Here is a 15,281-nt window from a genome sequence, read left to right as displayed (position 1 = left end):
TCTTAGCGAAACAGGAAAACTTAGTGAACCTCTCAGGCTGAAGGACAGTATTACAAACTTCTTTAAAATCTGCATGCACTTGGATGTTCTCTCGAGTTCAGTATGACAAAAAGTTGAACTGTACCAGATTTAAATGTCTAAAAGTAAAAAAGCAGTCTGTCATGCTGTAACTCACGCAGCCTTACTGCTTAACAGCCCCCTTACCCCTTTGTGACAGGTAACGCAAACATTTTGCTGGGCTTTGGAAGGATGACAAGTAGGAGTGCTCTGAAAGGAACCCTTCTCAATTACCTGAACCAGGAGAAGTAAGAAAGCTGAAGGGGGCTCAGTAAAGCCAAGACAGGCAAAAATTTAAATTTCTTTGCTTCACCTCTTTCGACAAAGGCCCAAAGATCTGCAACTTTAACATGCCACATTCGGTCACCCCTTAGTGCATCACCTGGTAGTACAGAGTCCAGTGACCGCAGACCTCCCCAAAGGGAAGGGGCGCAGCAGCCAGGAGGAGCACACGCCTGTCAGCGAGGAACAGCAGCCTTCTGGCTGAGGTAGGGTGGGGTTCAGCAATCTTACCTGTCCTGTTTTCTTGCTGTAGCCAGAGTTGTTTATGCCGACTCTTCCAGGGATCCTAGAGCACTCCTGCGGACTTACCGATTCACCCATTCAGACTTTGCGCAAACTACTTGGTTTCCAGCTGCATCTCTGCTCCAGCAGCCGGGCATGCTCTCTGACTTGCTGTAACCAGCCCTAGTGATCAAGCGCTCATACCTGTCCCCACCAGCGAGGAAGGGATGTTTAGGCCAGTGCAGAAAGAGATACGACAGTGCAAAATTGTGCCAGGAACAAAAACATATCGGGGGGTGAATGTAGTGTGTGTGTGGAGGAGCATGTTCAGTTTAGTGGCTTTTCCCAGCTTAAAGATACTATTGGTATTATCAGCACTTACATAAAACATTTGGAAGTAAAAATCTGAGGACAGAGCTAAGATCAAGACTACACAAGAGTAGCTGAAAGATTGGGGGAAAAAAAACAAACAACATGGCAAGCGAATGGCAAAACCACAAGCTGTGTACACAGGAAATTCAGAGCTGAGGATACACTTAAAAAGGTACACGCTATGGTCAAAACGTAGTTGCAGCAGCTGTGCAGCCTTAACTCTTGCTCTACAAAAAACCTTCTCCATTTACTATTTTAACATCATACTGTTTTCACCTTTTCTGTTCACAGATCAGTTACATTCCCCAGTGAAGATCGACTGTTTCCTTCTCTGGAGGGCTGTCGAGGGGCGTGAGCCGTCTATTTTGGTATCTAAAGGAAGACGGAATTATTCAAAACGTGGCGTTTTCTCTGGTTTTCCTTGTTTTTTAACACCGAGGTCTGCGGTAAGGAAGCATTTCTGTGACATTCCTCGCTCTCGCAGACGATGGGCACTGTGGCAGCAGGGACTTCACACCGCTTTCCCCGGCGTTCTTCCCGCCGGCAGCGGGCACGTCCCACCGCAGGGGACTCGGTGGGGGCTGCCGGGCGTCAGCCTCGCGGGCTGCGGCGCACCCCGAGGCGCGGAGTCTGCGACCCCGGGGGGCTGCCGGGGGCTGCGGGCGGGGCGAGGGGCCGCCGCTCCCGGCAGGAACCGAGCCCGGGGCGCACCCGCCGTCCCCCGCTGCCGGTGTTGCCTCCACGGGCAGACGGGGACCACCGCGTCCCCCCCGCCCGCCACGCTCACCCTCGGGCGCTTGGCGGGCAGGCGCCGGTGCCGTGGCCCAAGCGACTGCCTGCCGCCTTTCCACGGCTCCCGCGGGCCGGGGCCCGGCACGGCGGGGCAGTCCTCCCGCCCCACCCCGAGGGGCTCCGCCGCCACTCCCGGGCCGGTCCCGCGATCCCGGCCCCGCTCGGTGCGGCCCGAGGGGGGGGGGGGGCGCACCGAGCGGGGCCGGGGTCGCGGGACCGAGTGCTGCTCTGGGGTGGCACGGCCCGCGAGTGGGGCGGGCGGCACCGCCCACGTGGAGCCGGGGAGGAGCCGCCGTCGGGGACGGGGCAGGAGGGAGGATGGGGGGGACAGGGACGGGGGGCGGCGGCGCGCGGGGGGGGGGCGGCGGCGCGCGAGGGGTGGCGATGGCGCGCGGGGGGGCGGCGGCGGCGCGGGGGCTGCCACGTGCGAGTCGTCGCGCCCGCGCGGCCTGGACCCCGCCGCCGGCCCCGGCGAGAGGCCGCTCCGCGTCCCCGCCGCGCTGCGGGCGAAGCTGGCGGGCGCCATCGGCCGCGGCCCCGGCGCCGGCAGGGGCGACGATGGCGGCGCCGGCGGCTGGGGGCGTGCGGCGCACCCCGACGGAGCGGCCCGCCGTGCCGGTGCGGCGCGGCGCAGACCCCCCGCTCCCTCCGCCTCGCTCCGAGGGGGCGGAGGGCAGGGCGGGGGCTGGCCGGCTGCTGCCCCACGCGGCGCCCGGGCTGGCGGCGCCCCCGGCGCGCTCCACGCGCACTCCGTGCCCCTCTGTCATGCTCGCCGCCTGGGAGCGGGCGGCGGGCTCCTGCGCCGGCAGCCGCACCGCCGAGCCCGCGCCGCCGGCGCTGTCCTCGCCGCCCACCGCCGACCCCCGGCCCCGCGGGCGGCGCGGCGGGGCGCGGCGGAGCACGGGCGGCGCTGCCCGCCGCCGGGGGCTGGCTGCCACCGCAGCGAGCGGCGGGTGGCGGCGGGCGGCGATGGGCACGGCGGCCGTGCACCTTCTGCTGCTGCTGGGGCTGCTGCACGCCGGGCCCGGCGGCGAGGGCAGGAAGGGCTGGCGGCGGCGGGGCCCGGCGGCCCGCGAGCGCGGCGAGGCGGCGGCGGGCGAGAGCTTCCCGCTGGACTTCACCGCCGTGGAGGGCAACATGGACAGCTTCATGGCGCAGGTCAAGAGCCTGGCGCAGTCGCTGTACCCCTGCTCGGCCCAGGCGCTGCCGCACGACCTGCGTCTGCACCTCCTGCACAACGCCTCGGTCACCTGCAACGACGGCAGCCCGGCCGGGTGAGTCCCCGCGCCCCGCCGCCCCCCGCCTCCGCCGCCGCTCCCCGGCTCCGCCGCCCCGGCCCGGCCCCGAGGGCTGCGGCGCCACCGCGCGGCGGCGCGCGGTGCGGCGGCGACAGGTGCAGCGAGGCCTCCCGCGCGGCGGCGGCGGCCCCGCGCTCGGCCCGGCCGGGCTGGGCAGGGCTGGGCTGGGCGGGAGCGAGCGCCGCCGCCCGTTCCGCCTCCGGCCCTGCGCTCTGCCCCGGCACGGCACGGCCCCGTTAACGCCGCGCTGCCGCCTGTTTGTCTGTCCGCAGCTACTACCTCAAGGAGTCCAAGGGCAGCCGGCGGTGGCTGCTGTTCCTGGAAGGTGAGCCCCTGCGACAGGAGGCGGCCCCCGCCCGCCCCGCCGCGCAGCGGCCCCGCGGGGGCTGCGGGCGGCGGGCGGCGCGGCTGACCGCGCTCCCCCCCGCCAGGAGGGTGGTACTGCTTCAACAGGGAGAACTGCGACACCCGCTACGACACCATGCGGAGGCTCATGAGCTCCAGGGAGTGGCCCGCCACACGAGTGGGTGAGTCGCCCCGACGGCAGCGGAGCCCGCCAGGCCAGGGCCGCTGCCCGCGGCACCTGCACCCTCGCAGGCACGCGGTTGCTGCCCTGCGGCCACTGGCACAACCTCGCGGGTGCGGTGGGGCTGCAGCTCCTGCTCTGCTGCTGTGCGCCCTAAGCAGGCCAGGAAAGCAAAGATGCACAGGTGGGGCCGGGTGTGCAGCTCCTGCTGGCAGCAGCACCAGCTCTCTATTGAATGCATGCGTGTACTCGCAAACTGGCTGGATCTTCAGAGTTGTGGTTTAGATTTTTTGGTTTTGAAAGAGACTTTGTGTTTCTCTTGATCCGTTTTGGGCCTCTTAATCACCTTGTCAGGACTGAGACACTTTATCACATGCTGCACTGCCATGGGTGTGTTTGCCTGGAGTGGGACTGACCTTGCGTGCACAGGGAGAAATGGCATTAACTGTCTAGGCTTTTACCTGGAGCTGCCTGGTTCCACCTTTTCCCATTTACAAATGCATTGCTTAGCCAACCACAGCGCTTCTCTGTGTAAAAGCATACATTCGGTCCTTATAACTGTGTATTTTGGAATTTACCTGCTAGGATTTGGTTTTTTGGGAAGTGCTTAATTTTAAGTATGTTTCACAGGTTCTTTTCTGTACTACAAGAGACTTCTACACAGGCTTCATCTCCAGCATGAATGAAATTCTGAAAGTCACATCTGCCTGAGGGCAAATTTAGAAATACTCCTTCCGCTTCCCTTACCAATGTTTTTTCATCGTGGATGTTGGTTTTCTGTGTGGTCAGATCCTGCATGAGGCTCATAATGGTTTCTCTGAAGTCCTAGACTTGTCATCTGTACATTTCTTGTTTCTTTGTGCCCATCTGCAGGAACTGGGATCCTGTCGTCACAGCCAGAAGAAAATCCCCACTGGTGGAATGCAAACATGGTGTAAGGAGGGGCAACGAAGGGAAACAGGTTTATACTTAAACAGCATCTCCTGTCTTTCAGGCTAGCAGGAATGCTGCAAAGACAGGTTAAGGCTGACGTTTGCGGGAGGAAATTGGGTGTTTCCTCATTTGTCCTAGTTCACCTCTCTAACAGGTAGTGCTGGCAAGGCCTGGAGAAACTTAAGTCCAGTCTCCTTGGAGTTGTGGGGTGATCTAATGAAGTAAAACGGGGGATACTGTAGAGAGCCTTCTCAGCTGAAGCGGCAAATACCGTTGGGAATGGGGGGCTGATAGTATGTTACACATTTGCCAGTTGTAGAGGAATGCAGAGCAGCTTTCTAGTTCAAAGAAGAGAAATGAGAAAGACATCAGTTTATATGTGGATTTATATAGGAGAGAAAAGCAGAAGCAAAGGGTGTGAATTTGCCTTCTGCAAGCCGGAGACAAAAACGGGAAGGTAACTTAATTTCTGCAAAAACCTCCAGAGGTTGCAGTCAGCATTTACACTGCATTGACAAGGTCTTCTCGTTTTTCATGTGAAAAACTGAAGCACAGAGAGTTTCCCTGTGGCAGGCTGTCCACATATCAATGGGACAGCTAAGAGCAAAATCTCGGCCCATCGTTCTGTCCACTGGGGTCAGTGCTTTAGTTACATTGATAAAACCCACATTATTTATTGATTTAACTCAGTAAAACTACCAGTGTTCAGGAGAAAAATCAAGACAGTTATAGTTGTCAGTTGGTGTGTGAGAAGGTAAGTTGTCTGACTGGACAAGAAACCCTTCCCTTTTCCCTTCCCCATGGTTTAATTTTCTTCCAGTTACTTGACCCTATACTCACCCCTCCTGGCATGTCAAAGGAACATCAGTACTCACACAGCTCTCTTTTACAGATTCATCCCTTATTGCTCAAGTGATGTTTGGAGTGGTGCCTCTTCCAAGTCTGAGAAAAGTGAGTGTTGCTGATGGGTTGTTGCTGCCCCAGACATCACACATTAAAGGATATGGCCAGACTTCTGTGAAATTACGTGAACCAACAACAGGCTTTTTCTTGCTGAAGGGCAGGAAAGAATATCAAGCTACTTCCAGATAAAACATCCTGATCTTTTCAGCTCAGGCTGTTTTGACATAGTTCAGAGCCACTGCTTGCAGAGATGTTACACTGATGCAGTATGCAAGGATTAGAGGAACAGAATTCCTTTTAGATGAATCTTCAGGTTCCCGCACACAGCAAATTAAATGGTGTAGCTGAGGAACCATGGTTTGTTGCATGCGACTTAGGCTTTGCTGCTCTGAGAGGCAAGTGCAGTGCATTTAGTTTCAGACTTCTGTCGGGAGGACATTTGGCCTCTGAAAGGAGCCGTCATGTGTCAGGCAAAAGCTGTCTGCATGTTTCTTTGGGAAGCAAAAAATAGTTCGTCTTAATACATGCATTGCCACTGGCTGTCATTTTCATGATGACGGAACTCTGGGAGTCTGCTTAAAGGAGTCCTCTTCCAGATAGAGCTGGATTTCATGCAGATGAGTGTGTACTTCCCTGGGTTTCCCTACTTAAGCAGGATTGGTGTCTGGGTGCAGTAATGTCTATGGAAATGCTGGAGGCTTAGTTTTCCTCCTGTCTGTTTAGGAAGAGTTCTCTTTGACCAGCATGGAATTACTGTTGATAACACGCTGCTGTAAACAAAAGAATTTGGCCTAAGATGCTGTGTGATGTGGCACTGAAGAGGCCCAAGGCTAACACTTTTCTTTGAGCTGCTCTGTGAGTTCTGGCCTTACACCAGGCATTGTGCCACTTGATGTCTCTTTTCACTAACTCTTATACTGGGAACTGACCACTCGCAGATGCTACAGATACATGTTTTGTCACAGTACGGGACCTTTTTACTTCATCACAGCTGCTTATGATCATTCCTATGAAGCAGTTACACTTCAGCAAATGTGGCTGCCTTTCGGTGATGCTGAGGTAATCGCGGCCTGCATAGGTGTAATGTTTTGTGAAACATTGCTTCTCTGAATTGGCTTTGTGAATTGGCAAAAAAAGGGCTGCAGTAAGCTGGAACTGAGATTCCAGGTGGTGAGAAGGTGTGTTTATTCCTTATGTATAGAGAAAGGGTCTCAGCACCTGCCGCCTTGTTTTCCTTCCCTAAGTTTACCAGTTCTTAAGCACCGTTGTGGGAAAGTGTGCTTGTGTTTCTGTGTGTTCTGTTCACTCCGTGTTCACTTCCTCTCAGGTCAGCTCCTTTTCTACGAGGCACTGTATCTCTTATTAGAAGTACCTGATACAGATAGAGAGAATGGGTCTAGTTTTAGGTTCATAATCGCTTCATAAGGTTCACAAGCATTTGTGGAGAGGAAGCAAAAATCTTAGCCTGTACAGGAAACAGTTTTGTTGATACTGAGCTATCTTTTCCAGATGAATATGCCTTCATGGGAGCACTGATCATTCAGGAGGTTATAAAGGAGCTGGTGGGAAAAGGTCTTGGCGCTGCAAAAGTGTTGCTGCTAGCAGGGAGCAGGTAGGTATATACAAAATTTCCTGTGGTGAAGACAGAAGATTTCCACAGGAGAGGGCTGTTAGGGAGGAGGTGTCAGCAGCTCCTGAAAAATCTCTCCTAGGGGTGCAGTAAAACTAACACCACAAACCTTGTATCTCTTTACAGTTTTCTCCTTTAAGTGGTACAACAGGGGATGATACAATATTATCTCCTCGACTTTTGGTCCAGGTACACTTAGGAGAAAATAACAAGGTAAAAGCTTTGCTAGAGTGAGGGAGTGTGTTCATTCTTCCCTGCATCAAAAATGCTGGCTTCTGTTGCATGCCTCTTGAGAATAGATTCGGGACATCCGAATTAAAAAATCGGACTCACCTGGTGCAGTTGTTCCGAATTGTGCTATGTTGTGCAAGGTTATGGTACGCTCAGCTTGTGTTACACAGGGGTGTAATACAGAAGTTGCAAAGGGTCAATTTGTCTCACTTCAGATTCTTTCAGGTTTTGAGCAGCCAAATCGCTTGCAAATGGTATAAAACATATATAGCTCCCAGAAGAAAGAGTGAGAATAGGATTTGGTGTCTGAAGTATCACACTGTTACTCAGCACTGGCTTTATCACTGAGCATTTTGCAAAGCAAGGAAATAACTTGGTGACTACCAAGGCAGTAGTGGATTGTCCTGTGGATAGATGAGGTTGTTTATAGGGTGTCGCTGCTGTGAGGGGATGTGTGTGCTAGCCAGGCATTTAACAGCTGTGTGTGCTTGCCGACTGCAGTATTAACATTGCTCTTGCAGTGCTGGAGGGACGGGAGTGCTCCTCAATGTGGATCGAGTGGCAGAGCAGCTGGAGGAGATGGGTTATCAAGGGATTCAGGTTCGAGGCTTGGCAGACTCTGGATGGTTCCTGGATAATAAACAGTATCGCAGAACTGACTGTATTGATACCATAACATGTGCTCCAACAGAAGCCATCAGAAGAGGAATAAGGTACAATCAGATGCTCCAAAGTACACTTTCATAAAGGGGTTAGAGTGTGGGAGATCTCCTCCTCCTTTGTCTTCCTTCATTTTGATACTTAGAAGACTATTTGTCATCTACATCACTTGTTTTTCAATGATTTTATTGGAAAAGACAGTAACTTAAAATGTAGACATGCAAAAGAATGTGTGCGAATGTAGATGCTCTAAAATGTGTTGATGGGACAATGTAGCCAAAAAAGAACTCTGGTGTCAATAGGTTGGAACTATGATCAGAACAGGAATAGACTGGAATATGGAAAGGCTGTCATTAAGATTGTGCTGTGCCTTTCATTCTGTGAGTGCTTTATCTTCTAGGTATTGGAATGGTATTGTTCCTGAACGCTGTAAGCTGCAGTTTAAAGAGGGAGAGGAGTGGAATTGCTTTTTTGGATATAAGATTTACCCCACTCTTCGATGTAAGTATCAGAGGAGAGAGATAAAATGGATTCTAGGGTTTCTTCTGTATCCTCAGCTAACTTAGAGCAATCCCTTTTCCAAATGTTTTGTCTTCTAGGTCCAGTCTTTGTTGTCCAGTGGCTCTTTGATGAGGCCCAGCTTACTGTAGACAATGTACACCTCACTGGCCAGCCTGTTCAGGAGGGGCAGTGGCTCTACATCCAGAATCTGGGTAGGGAGCTGAGAAGCACCTTGAAGGATGTGACGTAAGTATTTTAGTGGGGAAAACCTGGCACATTTATTTATAAGAGACGTTCTTACCCAGCATCCTGGTAGCATTTCACAGATCCCTCTGCAGAAACGAGTGTTGTAAATTTGGTAACTGTTAGTTCGTCTGCATTAAGAATCTTGCCTTTTTCATTTCTGGATAAGTGCAAAGTAATTTATCAGCTAGCCTTTGTTATCAATAGGAATGTGGATTTTTTTCCTTCCTGCCTCCAAGGTGAGGTCTGAGACTCCTTGCCATTGTACAGCCATTAACCTCACAGGGATGTTTTGAAAAGCATTGATCATAAAACATGCAGAGAGTTGATGAGACAAGAGGAGGAACCATTAATGCGCCTTACTTCCTTCATGCAAGAGCAGGCATTCAGGAGTCTCTTGTTGCAAATGTGCAGTGTTAGGCAGGATGGAACCCCTTTTCTTCTGGGTGGTTTCTGGTCCAGTCGAGTTTTATATCACGGTAGTCATCGCTGTTTCTAAAAATCTTGCAAGCGGCAGCAGAAATTCCACCCTCTACCTAGTGCAGAAGGTTCTGTTTAGTAGGAGTTACTTTGTCCTTCGAAGACCTAATCCATGTTTCCTTTTTTCCTTTAGTGCCAGCTTTGCTCCTGCCTGTTTGTCTCATGAGATCATTACACGCAAGTGAGTGCTTTTGCAGATTCTATGAAAGACCAACAGGGAAACAGTACGGGAATTAACCAGCCGTGGCAGCCTGACCCCTCTGATACAATCTGTACGGTTTGTCTTTTCAGTCACTGGACAGACATCCAGGTGAAGGGGACATCATTACCGCGGGCCCTGCACTGTTGGGATCGGAGCCTACATGAGAGCAACAAAAATGGGAAGGCACCTCTGAAAGGCTGCCCAATTCATCTGATTGACAGCTGTCCGTGGCCTCACTGCAACCCCTCGTGCCCCACTATCAGGGACCAGTTCACAGGACAGGAGATGAATGTGATTCAGTTCCTCATGCACATGGGTTTTGATGTTCAGAAGATGGCACAGCAACAGGGCCTGGAGCCCAGTAAACTCCTGGGGATGCTTAGCAGTGGTAACTAGGAAGGGGCCTTCAGAGGGGCAGAGAGATTAGCTCAGGAGGAGACTCTAAGCCCTTCTCCCACACTTTCTAATCTTCTTCCTTACACTCATGCAGGCAGATGCACGCTCACACCCATGCATGCTCAAACCTGTACACACCCACGTGCTCCCACACTCTTGCACACTTAGGATGTGTCAAGAAAAAAAAGGCAAGTTCTTGGTTACAATATTTGACTGGAACTCGTTACCTCCAAACTGCAGGGCTCAGTTTTGGCCATTCACATCCTCTTCCTGCGTTACACAAGGCAATCTGATACAGGGAGTAGCAAAGCCATAAATAGCAGCAATGAGAACCTTCCCCAGATCTAGGACTTCTTCCCTTGCCATGAATTTTACATCACAGACTTGATACAAGTGATGAAAAAAGCAAGCACTGGATTTCTTTTGTCCAACTAGAAGTGAAGGGATGATTACATGACTTCCTGGAGGCCAGCATCTCATGATGAGTCAGAACATACAAACCCAGGACACATGCTAGGGATGGACACTCTTGTACTCAATTTACTTTCATATTATTTTATAAAATAATGACTTTTTTATTACTTTTTCTAAACTAAGCAAGAAATATAAATGATGTTGTTTTGTAACGTATTTTTTTTAAATAACGAAGAAACCTCTTGCTACTTTGGCAATGTGGACATATTTATTTTAATATGTAAAACGCTATTTATAAGGGCTGACCAGAGAACCATACGTATGTCTTTGTAAAGTTGTATATGCTGCTCATATGGATGGGTTATCCTTATGATCACTTGTGCCTGGGAGAGGGCTAAGGGTGGTACTGACATTTTGTATTAATTAGACTTCTGTGTTCCCCTTGCAGTATGCTTTGTCATTGTTTCTCTGATGAAGAGGTTGTAATATGAGGTCTAAGTACAGAGATTTTTCACCCAGCATCTGATGTCTGCATACTTGCACAGCATTTTTAGCTTGACTGTGATTTGCTAGGTATTCCAGGGCATTGCATTTTAAGATGCAGGGAGATCTGTTTCTGCAGCAAAGGCCTCTGCTCTAGTGAGGGGAACATTTGATCAGACCGTGTGGGCTGACTTAAGATGGGGAGCATTTGGAACATGAAAGGCAAGAGAACACAAGACAAGCACCAACATATTTCTATTCTTCTAGTCATTCACGAACACACCCACCTCAAAGCATGGAGAATCCCCTTGGATGGTCAGGGGAGGAGAAAGGAGGGACCAGGAATGTGTGACTGAAGCTGGAGAGAGCGAGGGACAGCTCTTTGGGGGGAAGGCACGCAGGCAGTTGCAGAGAAGCTGTGCACTGCAGCGTCTTGCAGCTGTGTAGACAAACCTGCACAAGGAGCGTGATGTACAGCCGTTCAGCACACGTTCTGGATACCCACTTTCGCGTTTGCTTGCACTTGTATAACTGGTTACACAGTGTGTAGACCACAGAAAATGAGGGCCTCGTTTTAGAAAACTTCCCTGCACTTTCAAGATAGGTCTTGCTTGCCAGGTTAAAACGGTGGTGCCATTTGTAAGATCCATTGTCTTAGGTGAGTAAATGCAAAAGTGAACAAAACCGCAACCATTTGGTTACTTTTTGTGGATTTCAGCAAAGCGTTGAGCCATGCCACAGAGGAAATGAGCCATCCTGCTGTGCTGCGTGGGTTTAGTACACATTTAAGGTAAAAAAAGTAGCTAAAGAGAAAAGGAGCGGTGCTCCCAGGAGAACTGAAATGCAGGAAAATTATCAGTGGAGTTGTCCTATGATCAGTCTAGGGATTACTGATACCCTTTATGTTTTGATGACAGATATAAAAGTAAAATTGCTCTTATTAAATTTTTCATGGCACTAGGTTGAGAGGCTTCTTTGGTACAGATGATGTTTGGAAAAGCGTACAGGAAGCTGGGATTCCTTTGAGGGCTGGAGTCACATGGAGTCAGTCAAAGCGCCGGTACTTGTGCAGGTGCTGGAATTTCTGCCACATGCTAGTTGATCGGTTGCGACTGCCAAGGGGAACCGCTGTGCCTACCGGTTGTTGATGGGATGGTGACACACGCGACGATGCACCTGTAGATGTGGCAAGTCCCCCAGGCTGTGCCCAGTGATGCATTGCTGCTAGGAAACAGTACAGTGTAAATACTAGTGTTGAATTTGGAATACTTTTTGCAGAGCTGGTTACCTGTATATCTAAAACATTCATTCAAAGGTTAATTTCTAAAAGGCAAGGAATGTTTGGAGGGGATCTTTTCCTTGGAAGTACAGGAGAAAGTCCCTGGGAGTCAGGGATCATTCTTCTAGATTAGTATGCCTCTGCAATGGCCTTTTATAACAGGTAACAGGGGGAGGTCTCAGAAATATTTTAAAGGAGGAACTTGGCTAATTTATTAGAAAAATTATACAATGTGGTTGCAAGTCATGGCTGGAAACTGGAATCTGTAACCGAGGAAATAATTTCCAGTTCTATACTTCTTGTACTTGTGCAATAAATACAATTTTCCCAAGCCTCTGTAAAACTGGCACTTGTCAGTTTATCCCCAGTGACATCTGCAGTGTGGAAGGCAGTGGCCAAAAGGGCAAGACTGGAAGAATTCAGTACTGTGTGTTTGTACTCTCAGATCTTACGATGAGATGTGATGCTTTCCCTCTGAGAGGGAAAAATTGTCTCCAAACGCATCGCATGGTTGAGCTAGAATTAAAATGCAACCAGGAAGTCAGCAGCTGGCAGCAGGATGTACGGACCTGCGCTGCACAGCTACCGGCCCAGGCACAGGCATTGGGCCATGCCAGCAGTTTCAGCCCTGAGCTGGAGGGCAGGTGCTGGGTCTCTGCTCACTGCGGGGATCACTGCTGACACAGCGCCTGAGAGACACTGGCTCTCGCCCTGCTGCCCCACGCATTAGCCCTCGCGCAGGAGGACCACCAATCTGATTGAGTAATGCACACCAAACCCAGCTGTGACACAGTGAAGTCTGTGGACAATTCCATTCTGCTGGTCCCACCACCTGGAGCCCCAAGCTGGACTGGGGGCAGTGGCAAGGGGAAAGTGCCACCCACGCTGGCGAGACGGCTGCTCTGAGGAAAGGTGTCTGCGGAGGCTGCTCATGGGGACAGGTTCCTTGGACAAGCAACTGGAATCAGCATTAGTACTGTGAAAACATAGCAAGAGGGTGGTAGCAGCAGTGGGACAGCATTGCTGCTGCCTCAGTTCTGCAGTGCCTGCTGCAGCCATGCAGCAGGTGATGAGGCTCTTGTTCCCCACACTAGCCCCTGCTACTGTGTCCTGCTGGCAGTGCACCTCCTGCATGGAACCCAGGCTAAACATCTGGCCAGTTCTGTAGCCATGGTTTCTTCTGCGCCAATCAATGTCTTGCTTTGTAAGATGCTGTGACTTACCCTTTAGGAGGCACTGGTCTGATGCATGGGCATGTACAGGGCTTCTCAGCGTTCATCTGAATTGCAGAGCTGCCACGCCATTCACCAGCAGATGTCTGTGGTTATGGGTCTCCTGTCAGAACAAACCTTAAACTGTGCCAGGATCTCGAAGGAGTACCATAACTGCTGAGGTGATGGGGTGCAAGAAGTGGTGGTTTCTAATTCTTGACCTTCCACCTGATAACCTGCTTACATGTTTCTAAAGTGAAAAGAGAATTTAAGTGCTTTGGCAGCACACCTGTGTGATGCTGGGAAATGAGCCTGCTGGCAGCACCTGAAGGGCCTGGGCATCCACAGAGGCCGGAGACCTGCGCGTTCAAATTCAACACCCACACAGATGGTAGCGATCCCTCTGGTGCACCACTCCTGCCCACTCTTTATTCCGGGAACCGTTGCCCTCTGCTGATGCCGCCTCCTGGTGCTGAGGGCTCTCTGGAGTGCTGCTGTTTCTCATGGGAAGCGAAAGCCCAGCAGCAGGGCCAGCTGCTCGGAGCCTAGGCACCACTGACAGGCCACAGGGCAGCTGGGGGTGTCATGACCATCCAGCCCATGGCACCAGGACCTTGCAAGCAGTCGTCCTCAAGCGTGTCTTGACAGGGAGCATCCCATTGCTTTCTGCTCATGAGTGCATTGGTCCCTTGGTCAGGCAGGAGGTGATGCAGCAAGTTTCAGCATAAGCAAGAACACAATGGGCTATAAACTGTAAAATTGTTCTTCTTCCATGACTGTGGAGTTCAGTGCAATGCCTGACTGCCAGAATGCAAGTACTGAATAAACTTTTCCTCACTGACCCCACGTAGCCAGCGTGGTACGCTGCAGCCCAGTGCTACAATGGGGGGTGTTGCAGGGGGATCAAAAGGGGCATCCTGCTAGGGCTTAAAGAGAAAAATTATGAGTGTCATCTCAGCTGTGTTTAGGTGCAGCAGAGCATCACTGATGGAATGCTGAGTCTACACAGGGACAGCAAAGCAGTGTCCCCACACAGGATGGGTCAGAGTCCAACAGCAGCCACAGCTTTGCCTTGTAATGCAGCCCCCCTGTTTCGCAGGGTGTGTGGCAATACAGACAGGGACACACTGCTGGTAAAGTCTGGAAAACTTCTGCTAGAGGTGAAGGATTAACATCACAGAGAGTCAAGAAGGGCAAGACCTCAGGGTGAGAGCACATTCACCTGGATCTCCTTGGTTCTTGCTGCATTTCCTGGCTGTTGTGATGTTAATTGTGCAGCTTGCACCCCAAATGAATGCAGGTCTTCTACCTTTAGCACCAGAGGTCATTTTAAGGAAAATGGGAGTGATATTCAATGAAAGAGACACCGAGGTTACAAGATGGTGACAAACCTGAAGGTAGGCACATTTTATCTTAACATCCACAGAATTTGTACTGTTCTGGTGCGAATCATTCCGTAAAGTTATGCCTGGCCTACAAAACGCTGACTGTGAGCTGCTGGAGTGCTGTAGCCACTGCTTTCCACTGTAAGCAATCCTGCTGTAACCCGTGTCTGTCTCCATTTGTCTCTTGTCTTAAGCCACAGCTGGATCACAAGTGACTTGCAGCAGCAATACGAGCTTAAATAGTTCTTGTCCAATCCCTCAGCCCTGGCTGCTCTGTCAGTGGTGCTGCTGCGTGGGTACAACTGTGCACATCTGCAGCATAAATCAGACCAGCAATGGTTCCAGGTTAAAAATAATCCCTGTCAGGTGCATGTTTTCTGCTGTTCCTTTTTTAAAATCTGAGATTAGTGTCCTGATCCAGCCTGCAGAACAGTTGTGTAGGCAAGAGGTATAAGAGCAAGGGAGGGATGGGAAGAAGCAGCCAGAAAACAGACATGCTGCGTCACCTCCAAAGCTGATTTTATCCAAGCAGAGACTCACGTAAAGGCAGCGTGAGCTGCTGTGGTCGCACGTCCCAGGTGGTGGTCCTGCCTGCCAGCAGCACTGGTGCCGGCAGACCGTGCAGGCAGTGCATTGCTGAGAATGTGTGCTCTTCCAGGGGGTCCGGGAGCTTTCAGCTGCTTGAGCTCCTCAAGCTGGCCCATCTGAGTCCCCAGCTGCAGCACAAGGATGGGTCATGGGAGAAGGAGGAGCAGTGTCCTTCACCTGGACAAACCGGGCT

General features: G+C 51.6%; 1 protein-coding gene across 1 annotated transcript; it reads left to right on the top strand.

Annotated features, from left to right (window-relative positions):
• The first annotated feature begins 2,664 nt into the window (after positions 1–2,664).
• Positions 2,665–10,661, top strand: NOTUM (notum, palmitoleoyl-protein carboxylesterase). The gene is made up of 11 exons (XM_040582272.1): positions 2,665–2,999; positions 3,296–3,348; positions 3,455–3,550; positions 4,423–4,483; positions 5,375–5,433; positions 6,895–6,997; positions 7,768–7,959; positions 8,307–8,407; positions 8,506–8,653; positions 9,264–9,311; positions 9,422–10,661. Exons 1-11 carry the CDS (start codon positions 2,695–2,697, stop codon positions 9,726–9,728), a joined length of 1,473 nt encoding a protein of 490 aa, XP_040438206.1. The 5' UTR covers positions 2,665–2,694; the 3' UTR covers positions 9,729–10,661.
• The last annotated feature ends 4,620 nt before the right edge of the window (positions 10,662–15,281 follow it).

Source organism: Falco naumanni, chromosome 1 (genome assembly GCF_017639655.2).
Source record: "Falco naumanni isolate bFalNau1 chromosome 1, bFalNau1.pat, whole genome shotgun sequence".
Taxonomy (NCBI): Eukaryota; Metazoa; Chordata; class Aves; order Falconiformes; family Falconidae; genus Falco; species Falco naumanni.
This window is presented reverse-complemented; position numbering and strand designations above follow the sequence as displayed.